The 17,202-nt window shown below is 43.8% G+C and overlaps 1 protein-coding gene across 3 annotated transcripts in view; it reads right to left on the bottom strand.

The window, feature by feature from the left end:
• AGK (acylglycerol kinase) overlaps window positions 1–13,509 on the bottom strand; it is an 81,457-nt gene extending 67,948 nt beyond the window's left edge. For all 3 annotated transcript variants that reach the window (XM_021692849.1, XM_021692850.1, XR_002480467.1), the window contains exons 1-2: window positions 13,495–13,509; window positions 10,642–10,759 (exon numbers count right to left, since the gene is read on the bottom strand). In XM_021692849.1, coding sequence (XP_021548524.1) covers window positions 10,642–10,742 — 101 coding nt within the window. In that variant the 5' untranslated portion in view covers window positions 10,743–10,759; window positions 13,495–13,509. The remainder of the gene's footprint in view (window positions 1–10,641; window positions 10,760–13,494) is intronic.
• Window positions 13,510–17,202: the final 3,693 nt, after the last annotated feature.

The raw sequence follows: 17,202 nt of genomic DNA, 5'->3' as shown, positions 1-17,202 counted from the left end.
ACACTGAACACACCACCCCCCAGGCCAACTTTTAACCACTTAGTTTTACTTCTTCTAAGCAACTGTTTTTGGCCACAGACCTTGAAAGGTGAGCTGCCACCCAGCTTATGAAAGTTGATGTATAATAAGATTGTTTCTATATTCAGAGGGGGAAAAAACTCCAATATTAATAAAAACCTAGGGATATATGACCCAGGACCATCACTATAGTATCATATTTGCTTTGCAAGTTTCATATTGAGGGATTCATAGTGTTCACGGGATTTTAAAATCTCCAAGGAAATATCAGGAATTCTGGCTGGGAGGCTAGATGCCCCCCAGAAATCAACAGTAGGGAGCTATGGGTCACAGGCCAAGGTGGGTGGCAGAACCAGCACCAGGGCACGGAGCCAAAGGACTCAGCCAAATGCCAGGAGCCAGAATGGAGCAAGAGCGGGGCTACTGTTAACTGCTGAGGCGAGAGTTTTAGTTGAGATGCTGGGCCAAGGCCCACACACCAAAATCACAGGGAGAGAAACCAGAGCCAGGATAAGCAAGGACAAGATTCCCCCAATGAAAGGAACAATCTGAGCTTCAATCAGATGCATAATGGCGCAGACCAAGCTAGCTGTAACTGCTTAGCCCCGCCTCTTTTGAGGTTATGCTCTGTCTTCAAACTAGACCTTCCAAGCTGTCTTGTTACACATGTAAGGTGGAATAAATAAGACTGAGATGTTATTAGACCATCTGGCAGATCTTCGCCTCCCTTCCCCACTAGCTGTCTCTCGAATCATTCACTGCTCGGTAACCAGAAGCAATTCATTTTAACTCTCAAAGTACTGAACATACAGTATATCAAATTTACTCACAATTACTAGCACTTATTGAACCGTTAGGTCTATCAGGCACTATGCTAAGAGCTTTATGGTTCCCCACTTGAGCCTTCCATGACCCAGTGAGGTACTGTTACCATCGCTCTGTACAGGTGGGCCTAAGGCTCAGGGAGCCCAAGATCACACTGCTAGGAACTAACAGTCTTGCCTGACTCCAGAGACAACTTTAAGACTACACTGCCTCCTTTCTTCTGAGCTTTTTATTAGATTCTTTGCTACTAAAAGGGTGAGGATGACTGCAGGTAACTGTTGGCATGATGAACTGAAGGACCTGGAACATAAGCTCCCCCAGGGAGCCCAGAAAGCTTGAGGAGAGCAGTTGAAGAGGAATGCGCAATACTTAGATTCTCTTTACTTTCAGCAAACAGGGTCATTTCCTCCTCTTCAGTTGCTCTTACGAGTCCTGAGAGCAGTCCCTTCTGCTCCTGTCAACACCTGCAACCAGCTGTGGGGAAGTTAGGCGGAGGGAAAAGTATCACAGGTTTTTTTCCCTTGAAACTGAAGGGAAGGGAGAAAAAAGGGAAAGGAATGGGAAGGGAGAAAAAAACTTACAAACATAGTAACAATGGAAAAGAGCCTGCAAATAAAATACCTGGGTCAAAAGATAAATTCAAGGCAGCAACCAAAAATGGGGCAGATAAAAATAAGTATGTGCAACTTTTTCCAATTCTGTTGCAGAAAAAACTTTTTCTTAGGAAAACCATGACCCTTATTAAAATCTTAAGAAATCAACGTTAAAATACAGGCAATTGTTATTGTCATGTGAATCCTCTATCAGGAGATACTGTTTTCCTTTCAAAGGGAAGAAAAAAGTCAAATTCACATAATAAAATAATTTGTTTTTTAAAATGAGTAACATAAGAAACTATGTTCACCGGTCTTAGAAATCAAAATCAAGTAACTTAAAATTCTCTAAGTATAAGATATTAACAATTATTATATGCTTATCATCTAGACACTACTGAGCAATATAAAGGAATGAACTACAGATAAATCCAACAGCACGAATGAATCTCAAAGTCATTGGGCTGAGAGGAAGAAGCCTTACAAAAAGGAATGCATATGGGGCGCCTGGGTGGCTCAGTCAGTTACGGGTCGGCCTTTGGCTCAGGTCATGATCTCAGGGTCCTGGGATCAAGCCCCGTGTCGGGCTCCCTGCCCAGTGGAGAACCTGCTTTTCCTTCTCCCTCTGCCTCTCCCCCCACTCACGTGCACACGCTCTATCTCAAATAAATAAAATCTTATTTTAAAAAAAAAGAATACATATTATTCCACGTATATAAAGTTCTAGAACTAAGAAAAATGAATCTATGGTGGGGAAAAAAAAAATCAGCACAATGGCTACCTCAGGAGGCAGGGGACAGGGACTGACCATGAAGGGACATGAAGAAAACACCTGGAGTGCTGGCAACATTCTGTATCTTGCTAGGAATCTTGGTGACACAGGTGTACGCACCTGACAAAACTCAGCCAACATACGCTTAAGATCTGTATATTTCATTGTACGTTAACTTTATAACAAAGGGAAAAAAACACTAGAAGAAAATACTGAACTCTAATTACTGATATGCATCTTCAAGTATTTAGGTGGAAGTACACAAACACCTACAAATTACTTTGAAATGCATCAAAAAGTAAGACAGGGAAGGATGGAGAGATGGACAGAACATGTAAGCAAATACAGTAAAATCTAGAATCCAAGAATTAGATAGGCAGGTGTTTACTGTAAAATTCTTTCAATTTTGCTGTAAGTTTCAATATTTTCAGAAAATTTAGGAAAAATATACTCATCTACTTATTACATACAGGTAAGGAGGCTAAAAAGGGAAAGGCAGGGTAAAAGGGAGAGAACAGTAGGCAAAAAGGGAGTCTGACAAAGCTATGAACAAAGACATCCACAGAACACAGAGCAACAATCAACGACACTCAGGAAGTTTTGAAATGAGCATCTTGGTCCCTGGGCAGCATGTTCAGTTCTCACCACTAATGTATAATAAATGCTAATAAATGTGTTCTAAGGGCTTTATTCTATTGGAGCAGTTAAAACTGCAACAGAAACATAAGTGCAGAGTTCTGATGAAGTTATATGAAAGGCAGTGAAAAGGTAGTGTGTGGGACACCTGGGTGGCTCGGTCAGTAAGCGTCTGCCTTCGGCTCAGGTCATCATCCCAGGGTCCTGGGATCAAGCCCCACATCGGGCTCCCTGCTCAGCGGGGAGCCTGCTTCTCCCTCCTCCCCCTCCCCCCCTGCTCATGCTCTCTTGCACTCTAATAAATAAATAAAATCTTAAAAAAAAAAAAATGTAGTGTGTGTCATTAATACAGTGGAACTTACACACTAAAGTGAGCACTGCTCTCCAAAGTTTGTCACCAGCAAAGAAGAGACATGGGATTTCGAGTATGACTTACCTGGGTCCAAATCCCACAAGTTACTAATTTCTCTGAGCCTCAATTTCCTAATCTAGGATATGGAAATCTTACTACCTCTCTCACAGGGGGATTCTGAGGATTCACAGAGACCACACACATGGAAATAACTAATCCAGCCCCCGGGGTAAAGAGTAATTATTCAACACACTGTTGAATAACTATTGTTTTTCTTTCCTCTTTATCTAATAATGCCACCCCTGTGACACATTTTTTGAGTTACTGGCCAGGTGAAGAAGAGTAAAAGTGTTTGTGTGGGGGGTGGGAAGAACACATGCAAACGTAAAGAGAAGGATAACAGGAGGCGCCTGGGTGGCTCAGTCGTTAAGTGTCTACCTTCGGCTCAGGACATGATCCCAGGGTCCTGGGATCGAGCCCCACATGGAGCCCCGCATCGGGCTCCCTGCTCGGCGGGAGACCTGCTTCTCCCTCTCCCACTCCCCCTGCTTGTGTTCCCTCTCTCGCTGTGTCTCTGTCAAATAAATAAATAAAATCTTTAAAAATAAAAAAAAAAAAAGGATAACAGAACAGGCCCCCTTTTAGAGACCTCTGGAACACAGGTCAAGCTGATGGGCAATGGAGGTGGGACGGGAAGGGACCAGGAAGAGACTAGAGAGGAAGACCAGGGCAGAATCACAAAGGGCCTTCTGTGCCAGACTGAAGAATTGGGTCTTTGTCCTCTAGGCAGTGCAGAGCCATTTACAGGTCATCTGCAGAAGGACGACATGATCTGAGTTCTCTTCTGGGAAGAATTTTCTAATGGCTGATCGTGCGATATAACTCCAGGACCACTATTTGCAGACAATGTCAAGAGAAGCAAGATAAGGACTAGAACAATATTATGACTCCAAAATCTATATCCCATACTTGAAAAAAGTAGTGTGGTTATGATCACCTCAGCAGTGTTGGAATGAGCATATTGGAACCTAGGAGAGTCCAACATCAAAGGGCTGAGCAGAGCAAGAAGACACCCTCCAGGTAACTAAAAAAGATGTAGTCAAAGAGAATCAAATGCGGGGCGCCTGGGTGGCTCAGTCGTTAAGCGTCTGCCTTCGGCTCAGGTCATGATCCCAGAGTCCTGGGATCGAGCCCCGCATCAGGCTCCCTGCTCGGCGAGAAGCCTGCTTCTCCCTCTCCCACTCCCCTGCTTGTGTTCCTCTCTCACTGTGTCTCTCTGTCAAATAAAAAAATCTTAAAAAAAAAAAAAAAAAGAATCAAATGTGACAGAAATGGATTGAAAAGTATCCACTGAACTTGACAACCAAGAAGCTATTAATGACCTTGTCAAGAACAGGTTCAATCAAATGATGAACTAGAAATCAAATTTTACTAAGCTTATTCTTAAGTGAAGGTAGAGATTACAGAGGTGAGGTATGCTTTCAAGAATGGCAAAAATGGAAGAAGAGAGACAGGGCAGTAAATAAATGGAAATACAAAGTTGAGAGAGGACATGTTCAAACCACAAGGAGTTTGACAAGTAGGAGGGAAAAGTAGGAAGGGGGAGATTAAAGATGAAGTGATGGAGAGGATAACCAATGAGGACGAACAGGATTTAGATCGGCACTGGAAGGGTTGGCCTTGGGCAGGAGGATGGTGACCTCAGCCAATGAGACAGAAGGAAGAATATAAATGTGTGTGCAGTGGGGCGGGGAAGAAAGAACATTTGAGACCTGGAGGAAAGGTAGTTGGCTGGGTAAGAAGAGATGGGGAGTGTCCCAAGAGTGTTCCATGTGTAAAGGCCCTCCAAGGCCCCCTGAAACAGAACTTCATGGAAAGTGAACTTCTTCCAAAGTGACATGAACATTCCACAGGCTAAAGTGTAGAGGTGGGGAGGCTGCAGATGTATACACATGGGGCCAAGTCACACAGAGTTGAGTCTAAAAGGAACAGCAGTCTGCACTTCTTAAAAGAGGACTGTGGCAGGGCTGGGGGAAGTAGATAAGCAAAAGGCAAGAGCGGAAGTGAGCAGAGAACAGTTAGGATACATTTAGTAAGAATCGAGGCCAGGGATGACGATACGGTGGTGCTGAAGCGGAGCAGGCAGAAGAAATCAAACACATTCGGAGATTTAGGAGAGGCAAATTTCGCTTAGAACGCACAGCCTGAATGTGGGAAAGGAGGATCAAGGACAAACGGGGATGATGTTCACATTTCTAGTTTGGGAAGCTAGAAAATGGTGAGTGGTACCAGTCACGAGAAGAGCAGGTGTGGCAAGAAAGAGGTGATTCTCAGTCGCTGAGCTTGAGGCACTGGTGAAGCGTGCAAGTAGACAAGCAGGTGAACACATATATAGGTCTGGAGCTCCGAAGAGGTCTTTATGGAAATGAATCTGGGATTTGCCTATGACAGCTGGAAACTGCAGGCACTGTGAGTAGAGGAGATGACATAGGGAGAGGACATAATGTGAGAAGACAGCCTGTGGCAGAGTCCTAGACAACCACCTCCCTCGGGCATGAGTGGAGGGGAAGAGCACGCAATGAGAATGACGAACACCCAGACATCGAGGAGGAAGAACAGGAGCCAGTGAAAAAAAAGTACTTCAAGGACAGTCAAAGGTGTCTAAAGCTGAGCTGTCAAAAAGAATGAGAAATAAAACTGGTGAGAATAATTCTAACAAAGATGGGATAGGATAGAGAATGAGTAGGAGGTTGGGAAACAGACAAAACCTATTCAAACGGCTTAACTGTGAAGAGGAGGAGGAATGAGAGATTGAAAAAGCAGGGAGGACATGTGAAAAGTGCAGCTGAGAAGTGTCTGATGTGTTGGATTGAGAAATTAGGATAGGAAAAAAGTGAAGAAAGCAGGGAAGAGTGATAGATTTGGAAGGAACTGGAGGGCCCAAGGGATAAGACTCTTGGTAATACTGAAAAAGAGGCCTAAGGTCAGGAAACGAATAATGGCAGACTGAAATGAGAGACTGGGACACTGGAGCTCCAGATTTCAGATGTGGAACAGGGGCAAGTGATGATAAGGTTCTCAGCCACCAAGGGTAGATGGAGCTGCAGGAGTGTGGAGTAGTAGTGAAAGTCCCGGGAGTAGATGAAATCAGGGAAAGTGAAGGACAGGCTGTTACATGGAGCTTTCACATCTAGAGTCAGGGCACTCAGGAAGACAACTAGACTCAGAGTGAAAGGGACACTGGTCAACCAGGCACTGAAGCCTAAAGTAGAGGAGATCCCAGAAAGCTGGGAGGTTTACAGTTATATGATATAGCCAGATAGGAGCCTCAAAGGAAAAGAGATGTTTATAAGAAGATGGAAGACTAATGGTTTGGAATAGGTACTGAGGAGTTAAGAGAATGCCAACCCTACCTTACAACCCATTTGAAGGGCCAAGGCAGCTCCTATTCAAGATAGCCGCAGGTAAGATTTTCTCAGAGAAGAAACTAGATTAATATAAAAGAAGAACGTGAAGACTGTTATGTGGAAAGGTTGGGGATATATAGATAAAAGAGAAAAGATATTAAAAGAAACTATCTGAACATAACCAAAGGCCACATATGTAAAGCCCAGAGCTGACACCATACTCAACAGTTAGAAACAAAGCTTTTTCTCAAAGATCAAGAACAAGGCAAAATCTTGCCACTTCTATTCAACATGGTTTTGGAAGTCCTAGCCAGAGCAACTAGGCAAGAAAAAGAAATCAAAGGCATCTAAATTGGAAAGGAATAGAAATTATCTCTGTTTGCAGATGACACCTAAAGATTCCACATAACAACAAACTGTTAGAACAAACCAATTTAGCAAAGTTGCAGAATACAAAATCAGCACATAAAAATCCATTGTTTGAAACACTAACAATGAACAATCCAAAAAGGAAATTAAGAAAATAATCCCATTTACAATAGCACCAAAAAATAAAATATTTTGGAATAAACTTAACCCAAGAAGGTGAAAGACTTATATACTAAAAACTACAAAACACTGCTGAACTTAGAGACACCAATAAATGCACATTCATGGATTGGAAGACTTAATACCACAAAAATGTCCATACTACCCCAAATGAGCCACAGATTTAATGCAATCCCTATCAAAAATCTCAGTGGCATTTTTTGCAAACAGAAAAAAAAAAAAAACAAAAACCTAAATTCATATGGAACACAAGGGACCCCAATTAGCCAAAATAATCTTGAAAAAGAACCAAGTTGGAGGCCTCATACTTCCTAATTTCAAAACATATTACAAAGCTTAAAAGCTGGTGGTATTGGCACGAACATACAGACCAACAGAACAGAATAGAGAATGAGTGATTTAATAAATACCTGACATTTATGATCAACTGATTTTAGACAAGGACACCAAGACCACACAATGGGGAAAGGGCCAAAATGGATTAAAGACCTAAATATAAGACCTAAAACTATAAAACTCCTAGAAGAAAACACAGGGGGAGGGGCACCTGGGTGGCTCAGTCGTTAAGCGTCTGCCTTCGGCTCAGGTCATGGTCCCGGAGTCCTGGGATCGAGCCCCGCATCGGGCTCCCTGCTCGGCAGGAAGCCTGCTTCTCCCTCTCCCACTCCCCCTGCTTGTGTTCCCTCTCTCGCTGTGTCTCTATCAAATAAATAAAATCTTTAAAAAAAAAAAAAAAAAGAAAGAAAGAAAACACAGGGGGAAAGCTTCATAACATTGGATTTGGCAGTAATTTCTTAGGAACAAAAATAGAAATAGACAAATGGGATTACATCAAACTTAAAAGCTTCTGGGCATCAAAGGACATCATCAACAGAGTGAAAAGGCAACCTATGGAACACGAGAAAATATCTGCAAATCATGCAAACCATCTCACAATGGGTTAAAGAAGTCCTACAATTTAACAACAACAAAAAACAAAACAAGGAACGTGGTTTTTAAAAACGGGCATAGGATTTGAACAGACATTTCTCCAAAGATAAACAAATGGTGTCTAAACATTTGAAAAGATGTGCAACGTCTCTATCATTAGGGAAATGCAAATCAAAACCAGAAGATGCTATATCATACCCATTACGATGGCCACCATCAAAACAAAACAAAAACAAAATAACAAGTGGTGGTGAGGATGTGGAGAAATTGGAAGCCTCCTGCAGTTGGAGAGATTGTAAAATGGTGCAGCCACTACGGAAAACAGTGTAGTGCTTCCTCAAAAAATTAGAACTACCCTGTGACCCAGCAATCCCACTTCTGGGTATATACTCAAAAGAACTGAAAACAAGATCTAGAAGACATATCTGCACACCCAAATTCACTGTAGTAGCATTACTCACAACAGCCAAGAGATGGAAGCAACCCAAACGTTCATCAACAATGAATGGATGGGGCGCCTGGGTGGCTCAGTTGGTTAAGCGACTACCTTCAGCTCAGGTCATGATCCTGGAGTCCCGGGATCGAGTCCCGCATCGGGCTCCCTGCTCAGCAGGGTGTCTGCTTCTCCCTCTGACCCTCCCCCCTCTCATGTGCTCTCTCTCTCCCTCTCATTCTCTCTCTCAAATAAATAAAATCTTTAAAAACAAAACAAAACAATGAATGGATGGAGAAAATGTGATTATATACATGCATATAACAAAATATTATTCAGCCTTTAAAAAGAAGGAAAGCCTGCCGTGTGCCACAACGCTAATGAGCCTTAAGAACATCATGCTAAGTAAAATAAGCCAGTCACAGAAGACAAATACTGTATGATGCCACTTATCCGAGGTACCTGAAGTAGTAAAACTAAAAGAAACAGAAAGTGGAATGGTGGTTGCCAGGGGCTGGGGGCGGGGAGAGGAAATGGGGAGTTGTGTTTAAAAGGTATAGAGTTTCAGTTTCATAAGATGAAAAAATTCTAGAGCTCTGTTGCACAACAGTGTGGGAATATACTTAACACTCCTGACTGTACACTTAAAAATGGCTAAGGTGACAAATTATGTTATGTGTTTTCTCCTACAATTTTAAAACAAAAAGACCACACAGTATTACAGAACGCAGGAGAAAAATTTGAGAAAAGGAAGAGCAGCAGGACAATACGGGTTTCCATTCTGAATGTACCCTTGAATGTCAAGGGTGGAGACAGAGCAAAATGAGGCCTCCAGGCTCTGACAGCATTTCTGTTCAAGCTGTTTCAGATCTAATTAATTATTAGGGTATCTACAAGACATCCTAAACAGGGTACACGGTTATTTCCTCAAATCTTCACCTAGTAGCAGAAATGGGCAGTGATTCCCCAGGGTGTGGGAGGTTCTTCCTGCTTGCATTAGCTGTGGCCTGGACTGGGGGCTCCTGCAAAGGGAATCCTAGTTCCCACGTGGCAGGAGGTGTAAGGACTCAAGGGTGGTTAGAAAAGGGAGAAAAGGCACACATTATATGTTTCATATTCCATTTGTCAAAACATTCTCTCCACCTATTTTTTTTATATATACTACAAATTTTAAGCTTCTCAGGTCTGTTCTTTACATGCTAGCTAATAGAATTCAAGCACTGAGCCTTGAGAATACTTAGATGGGAAAAGGGGGACATGTTCCCTTTAATCTACAGCTGCCAAAAAACTCGACACCATGTTGCATCCTAAGATTATCTCTGACAGAGGCAAAGATGAACTGAGTTTACAAAAGTATCAGTACGAGAATCTCCTTTCCACGTGGAGACGTCCTTTACAAAAGCTGTTTTCTGTTTAACAAACCAGTCATTTAAGACACTTGGATGGAGGCAGGGTGTTGTTAAATACGTAAGATGTAACCCTTAATCCCCAAAAGAAGACAATTTAATTGGCTCTCTTAATTATTTATATAATTTTTAGACAAAAACTTTCTTTAAATCTTACTACCATGTTAAACCACAAGGGAGCTCTGGCACTTTCTTCTCCCTTCATGCCTGGAGGCAGCTAATAAAACCATGGCTGTTGAATTCCTTATTCAAACAAAAGGTGTGAAAGTCTTTGTCTCATTTAAATTAACCCAGGCTAATGGGATAAATGTGGAAAAGTCACAGGGGGTGGAACAAGCAATTTCAGTCAGGGTCCAACAGCAGCAGTGATAACAGAAGAGACTGTAGTAAGAAACTGAAGGAATAAAATTGCAAAGAGGCATAGGAGGTCAATCCCAGTCTACTAAGAACGTGGGAGTGGACTTCCCTCTCAATTTCCTCAGCTTCTCACCACTACAGTCTATGTCTACTGTCATCCAGTGTTAATAGCACTGCTAGTTACAGTTTTCCAGAACTGGTTACAACAAGAAGCCTTTGTCTTTGTAGTTTTCACGTTTTATTTTTATACCACAATGTTTTACAGAGACGAGCATAGCTGAGCAAGATCTTGACCTTAGGCCCTTTTTTCAGATGGTTTTGTTGTTGGAGGTGAAGGTGGAATGGGGGCTGTTAGATATTTACCAGTGTTTTCCATACAGCCAATGGCCTCCCCATGTCAGCAGGCAGATCCCAGCCGTCGTTTTCTTCCAATGATTTCTAAGTGTTTTAAAGAACACGGTCATCTTCTCCTAAGGATTTGCTAGGTTAACAGGGGCAGAAAAAGAAAAAGGTAAGTACCCCAACTCACTGTGTAGAGGCCCCCTGACTGCCTTCCATCCACATGTCCTGTTTTCCTTCCCTCATTCCTATTCCTTCTTGCCACTTCTCTGGCCTCTTCCCATCTGCTCCCTTCCAGGCTCATCAACTTCATCTTCTCACTGCCCACCTGCCTTTCTTCTTTCTTTCTTCACTTCCTTCTACCTAAACTCACTTCTTCCCTCTCTGCTCACCTGAACCTGACTGTATTAGAAGTGGAGAAGTGCAGAGAAGGGAATTCCAGGCTTCCTGCTTTTTCTTTCTCCCTACATTCACTATACCACTGTTTAAGAGTATTTGTCTATTATATATAAAGGACTCAACAATAAGTAAGTACTATAAAGCGCTTACTCAAAACAGAGGAAAACACTAGCCCCTCAATAGGAAAATAAGCAGAGAACGTGCACAGAAAATTCAAAAGGCAAATGCAAATGGCTGTGTGAAGAAGTTCAACTTCCTAGGTAATCGAAGACATGCAAATTACAAAGAATTAGCACTATTCACCTCTAAAACTAATAAATTTTTACATGGCCACATTCACTAACGACAAAATAAAAGGAGACAGACACACTCATGCACTCCTGTAAGCAAAGTAAATTCACACAACTTCACTAAAAAACCAAGTGACAATATAGATCCTTATTCTGTTTGTTTTCTTCACAGCACTTATCATTTAGTGATCCTTATTTGCTAATTTGTTTATGAGCTTATCCCACTGGAACGTCAACTCCACAAGAGTAAGGACTTTGTTCTGGTCACTCCTGCATCCCCAGTGCCTAAAATAAGATCTGGCACATAAGAGCCATTCAACAGCTACCTGCTGAATGTCATAGGGTTCAGGACATACTACCGCAAAATATGGCAACCTAGCATATTGAATATTTTAAGCTAAAGGAGGTTGAGACAGTGACCTCCCCACCTGACCCTACTTCCCTGAAATAGGTCATAAAACCCTCATCTATGAAGTGCCCTCCCTAAACCCAGAAGAGAGGAGCATCATCTCTGAAGACAAAGCGATGCCAAGAAGAATCCTAATAGACAGGCCTTGCTAAGTTTCTCGTTTACTTCGATTTCCTCATACTCAACCTAGCATATTCCTTCACGACTGTCCACCCTTCATCAAACCTAATTTTTTATTCACTTGAGGAGAAACCAAGAAAGGTTTATACTTAGGCAACTGACTGAATAAGGCTTTCAATCATTAGATTTGGAGCGTAGGTTTGTGGAGAAAGGTAGCATGTGCAGCTGAGACAGTGAGTTTGAGATGCCTGTGGGATATCCAAGGGGACATTCAAATGATCAGTGGATGTCTGGATCTAGCAGTTTGAAGCTAGGAGAAATTGGGTAGAAGATACAGATTTAGGACTCGTCAGTGTGAAGGAGGTCAAGTTTGAGTGCACATAAAAATCACCCAAGGCAAGGGTAGAAAGGGGGAAAAACGCCAGTACTGTCAGAGAACAATCTGAGAGTCAATAAAAGTCTGTTTACAGGCCATCCATGATCCAGGGGAACTCCCTTTTTGTCACAAAATAGCGGTTCGTGCATAAAAACGTGGAAACACGCAGGCAATCTAGTGCAGTGAAATGAGCAGCGGTGCAAGGATCCTGAGGCCTAGATTCCAGAGTCGCTTTATCACTTCCTGACAGTGAGAGCCTGGGTAAGTCACTTGGCCTCTACTCTCTTTCCCTGTCAAGTGAGAACACACCACCTGCTCTGATTAACTCAGCTGGCTGTAAAAAATCACATCTGATGAGGTTGTGAATGCGCATTACTCATTAGTAAGATGAGGATACAACATCTGCTCTGATTAAGTCATTTGGCTAAAAAGATCACATCTGAAAGAACTGTGAATGCACTTTGTAAATTTTTCTGGATTTAAGTTGTCATGACAATGGGCAATATATGAGCCAACAATGCATATTCCTTCTAAGTACCCAACAGAATTCGTATTCCTCAATCTCAGTTAAGGTCTAAATTTTATATGTTCAAATTGACATCTCTCCTCTGTAAAGCAGGTTGGCCAGCTGGTTGGTTGTTACTGTGGTTTTTTTGGTTGTTTTTTTTGTTTTTTTATATATATTTTTTTAAGATTTTATTTATTTAATTGACAGAGAGAGAGAGAGACAGCGAGAGAGGGAACACAAGCAGGGGGAGTGGGAGAGGGAGAAGCAGGCTTCCCGCCGAGCAGGGAGCCCGTGTTTTGTTTTTTTAAAAGAACTCCCAAATTCTAATCGTACTGGGCCCTCCTCACCTGTAAGGTGGGGATTTTCTCACTAGACTGAACCCCTCACGGGTAGGCGCTGTCTATGCATCTCTAGCAAACACAACCTAGTAAAGCACCGGGAATGAATGAACCCATCAATCCATCGATCGATCAAAAACGATTCTCCCCGTTTTGCAAATGAGCCGAAGCCCAAAGGGGAAAAGTGAGTAAGGGTCACACAAGGCAGCAACAGCTCTGGTCCCAGGCCAGCTGACTCGCAGAGTGACAGCCGGGACCCCGCCATCCCGGGGGCCCCGGCTCCCACCCTCCCGACGCCCGGCCCCCGCAGCCCCCGAGGGTCCCCCCACCCCGGCCCGGGCGGGCTCCCGCGCTCCATCCCGCGCCCCGGAACCCTCCGCCCAGCCCCATCCCAACGCCCCGCGCTCCGCTCCCCGCCGCGGCCCCGCGCCACTCACCCGGGCCGCTCCCGCTCACCGCCCTGCCTTCCTGTGTGCTCCCTCAAGCTTCCCCCGCGCTTTTAAGGGAAACCGCGCCGCCGCCCTCGGGTTCCGCTGCGCCTTCCGACGCGCGGGGGCCGCCGCCTGGGGGCCGCCTGCGTTTCTCCTTCGCTCCTTGATTCATCCGTGCGTCCCTTCACCCATCCGCTTGTCGCTAAATAGTATTTGAGGGGAAGCCTACCAAGGCAAACACTGTTTTAGGACCTGGCACTAAATCGGAAAAATAAACGAACCGGGCAAATTCAGATCATAAGTACGAAAGAAACAAACAAACAACGAACCGCATGATATAAAGGGAGCGAGTGGGAGAGAACTATTCTGCATCGGGCAGTCTAAGGTAGCCTTTCCGAGTAAGGGGCAACTGATGTGATGGGAAGGCATTGAGGGGATTCAGGCAGGGGAATGATGGGATCCGGTTCTGTGGCCGCGGTGTAGTGAGTAAATTCTAGAGAGTAAGAGAGCTACAGGGAAGCCAGGGCCCATGCTGACCACTGGGCAGCAGTTCTAATTCCGTCCTCCTCCCCCCAGGACCTCTCCCCTCCCCCACCCCACATTAGTTTGGGGACTAACCCAGTCAATCCAGGTTTCTTTCTTACCTTCTTCCTTCCGTCATTCCATCAACCAGCTTTGCTGAGTGTGGAGTATGTGCTCGGCGCTGGGGATTGCTCGTGTACCGCACCTCTCACGGTTCCTGCCTCCGTACACTTTGCATTCTAAATTCCCCGTTTGCTACATACAGACATGAGTCCTTCCTGTCTTCCGCTACATGTACGTTTTAGGAAACGAGAACATCCAGAAAGGTTATGGTGCAGTAAAGCATACTCTGCCAGCTTCTAATCCTCACTGGGCCGCACTAGATCATGTGAACTTGCTGGCCCTCTCTCCCGAGGCTGTCTGTAATTACAATTAGGGGAGTGAGAAGATCATCATAAAACACATCTTCTAGCTATAAAATGTTGTAACATTGAAGGTATGGGAGACAGTTATTTTCACTTCTCTTTTCCCAACTATTTAGAACATTCGCGTTTGAAAATGAGTTGTTGAACTGCCTCCCTGTAAGGCTAGAAAAATCTGGGACTGAAGGCAGGATGGTCCAATGGGCAGACTAAGCTTTAGGGCTTCAGCAAAACAGTGGTTTCCAAAAATGAGAAAAGTTCTGCTTGGATGAACGCACCATGATTTTCCAATCAGAAAATCTAGAAAGAAGTTTTTTTCTTAAAACTTAGGAGAGGAAAACTTGATTTTGAGTTGGAGCCATGGACTGTTGGAAAGATCAGGCATCACAAGGCAGATGCCCAGAAAGCCTGTGAAGAAGGGCAGCAGGTCTCTACTGCCTGGGAGAAAACCACACCCCTGGAGAGAGGCAGCCCCTCCATGGAGGGCAAACACAGACATGCATAGCATCACAGGCCTCATTTAGGACCATCCCTAACTGAAAAGTGCTCCTGGGGGCACTGGGGAATATTTGTTAGTTTACATTCTTTCTTTAATATGAAGTCTTCGATTCACTGTGGCCAGTACGGTGGTGAAAGGGGATGGTGATGTCAGCCTGTTGTGTTCTCAGCAGAGAAATCTGGAAACAACTCCCAGGTTTCTGCATGGATTATGAAACTAGAGAAGATGAGACATCTCCATGGAATAAAAACCTCAGAATTACATATGCAAAAGAGGAGTGGAGCAGTGGGGGGGGGGGGCATGGCAGGTCTCTGAAAGAGACCTTGTGTTCTCTCCTTAAATTGCATGCTTGTACAGATAGAAACAGGGGGGCCTATGACTCACACATGTCACCTACAAATGGGAAATATCTGCATCAAAATAGGACTAAGTCATAAATTAGTCATAAATTCATCTTCCAGGAGTTAACTGTACCCATTACAGGACACGTATTTACTGACATTTTAATGCATTGTCGTAGTATCCCATTTAGTTTTGAAGTTATATAACTCATGCTATTAATATTTTCCCTGTAGTAAGGCTACCGTTGACCCTTTGGTTAAGCTAACGATTGTCCCCTCGAATCGTTCCCAGAGGGACACTGTCCCCTCACTCCCATCCTATGAGGGATTATAGTGAAAGCCACATCTTAAGCATGTAGCTTGTAAATGTGTAAGGACAGGACACAAATGATGCTCAAACATGGAAACTTCTCAAACGCTCTTTTCAGACATTAGTACCAGCATCGAGTGTTGTACATGGAGATGTACCACCTGTTGTCCCAGCTGCTGGGAGCAGTCCCCTCCAAGGACAGCCTCCAATGCAGTGAGTCATCTTCACCAATGTCACACCCTTCTGGAGGTGGCCCACATCCAGGGACTGATCTAGGAGGGAGTTCAAAAGCTCGGTCATTTGGCCCAAAGTAAAACATCTCTGAGAGCCCCAGAGATCCTCATGGGGTCAGCGGAGCCTGTCGGATACAACCTAGCTCTGCTTTTCCCTCTGCCCAGGCTTGTATCCTCTCCTTCACCAAAAGTGTTGGTGCTGAACACCAAACACTGTAGTAGAGAGAATAATAACCCCCTAAAGATGTCCTTAACCCCTGGAATCTATTACTTTGCAGGGGTGATTAAGTTAAGGCTCTTGAGATGGAAAGATTATCCTGGATTATCCAGGTGGGTCCAGTGTAATCACAAAGGTCCTTTTAAGAAGGAGACCAGAAATCAGAGAGGCGGGCAGTAAATGTGAAAATGGTAAATAATTTATAGGTTATGGGTAATATTTGGGAAATCTGGGTGAAGAGTATACTGCCAGGAGGGGGTTACATCAGTTTACGATACGCATAGTAATCCCTCCTCCAGTGCCAGGGATTGGATTAAAAATGGAACATGTAGCTCTGTTTAGATAAAGGGTCTTAAGGACAAGCCTGCTGAGAGATCTCAGGAAATGTTTCATTCTCCTGAAAAGGGGGGAATTCAAGAAAGGCGATGAGCCTTACAAACATTATGGTCGTTATGCTTGGTGAAATAAGCCAGTCACAAAAGACCACATACTATGTGATTCCATTTCCATGAAACATTCGGAATTAGCAAATACGTAGAGATGGAGAGTGGAGTAGAGGTTGCCCAGGGCTGGGGTCGGGGGTGGTTATGGAGAAATGGAAAATGATTGCTAATGGATATGAGATTGCCTTTTGGGATGAAATGTGTTGGCTGGGGTGACAGCTGCAGGACTCGAGGAACACAATAAGGGGACAATTGCATGGTATGGGAACTATATCGCAATACAGCTGCAATGAGAATGAAAGCGATGGTCTCACTTTCTCCCTCAGGTAAGACTGTACGTGTACATAATACCCCAAATTGCTGAGGTGGAGAAGCTGAAGGGATTCCATCTTAGAAAGGCTCCATCTTGGGCGTCTAGGTGGCTCAGTCGTTAAGCATCTGCCTTTGGCTCAGGTCATGATCCTAGAGTCCTGGGATCTAGCCCCTCATTGGGCTCCCTGCTCAGTGGGGAGCCTGCTTCTCCCTCTCCCACTCCTCCTACTTGTGTTCCCTCTCTCTCTATCAAATAAATAAATAAAAATCTAAAAAAGAAAAGAAAGACTCCATCTCTGCTGTTTTTCTGCTAAGCCCCATTTACTCATGTTCTATATTTGCTTCTGAATAAGTCAAAGAAGCTATGTTTCCACTTCAAGGAGGGAACAAGAAAGTTAACCATGTCTAGTTCTGC

This window comes from Neomonachus schauinslandi, chromosome 12 (genome assembly GCF_002201575.2).
Source record: "Neomonachus schauinslandi chromosome 12, ASM220157v2, whole genome shotgun sequence".
Classification (NCBI taxonomy): Eukaryota; Metazoa; Chordata; class Mammalia; order Carnivora; family Phocidae; genus Neomonachus; species Neomonachus schauinslandi.
The sequence above is the reverse complement of the archived record's forward strand: the minus strand, read 5'-3'. Positions and strand labels throughout refer to the sequence as shown.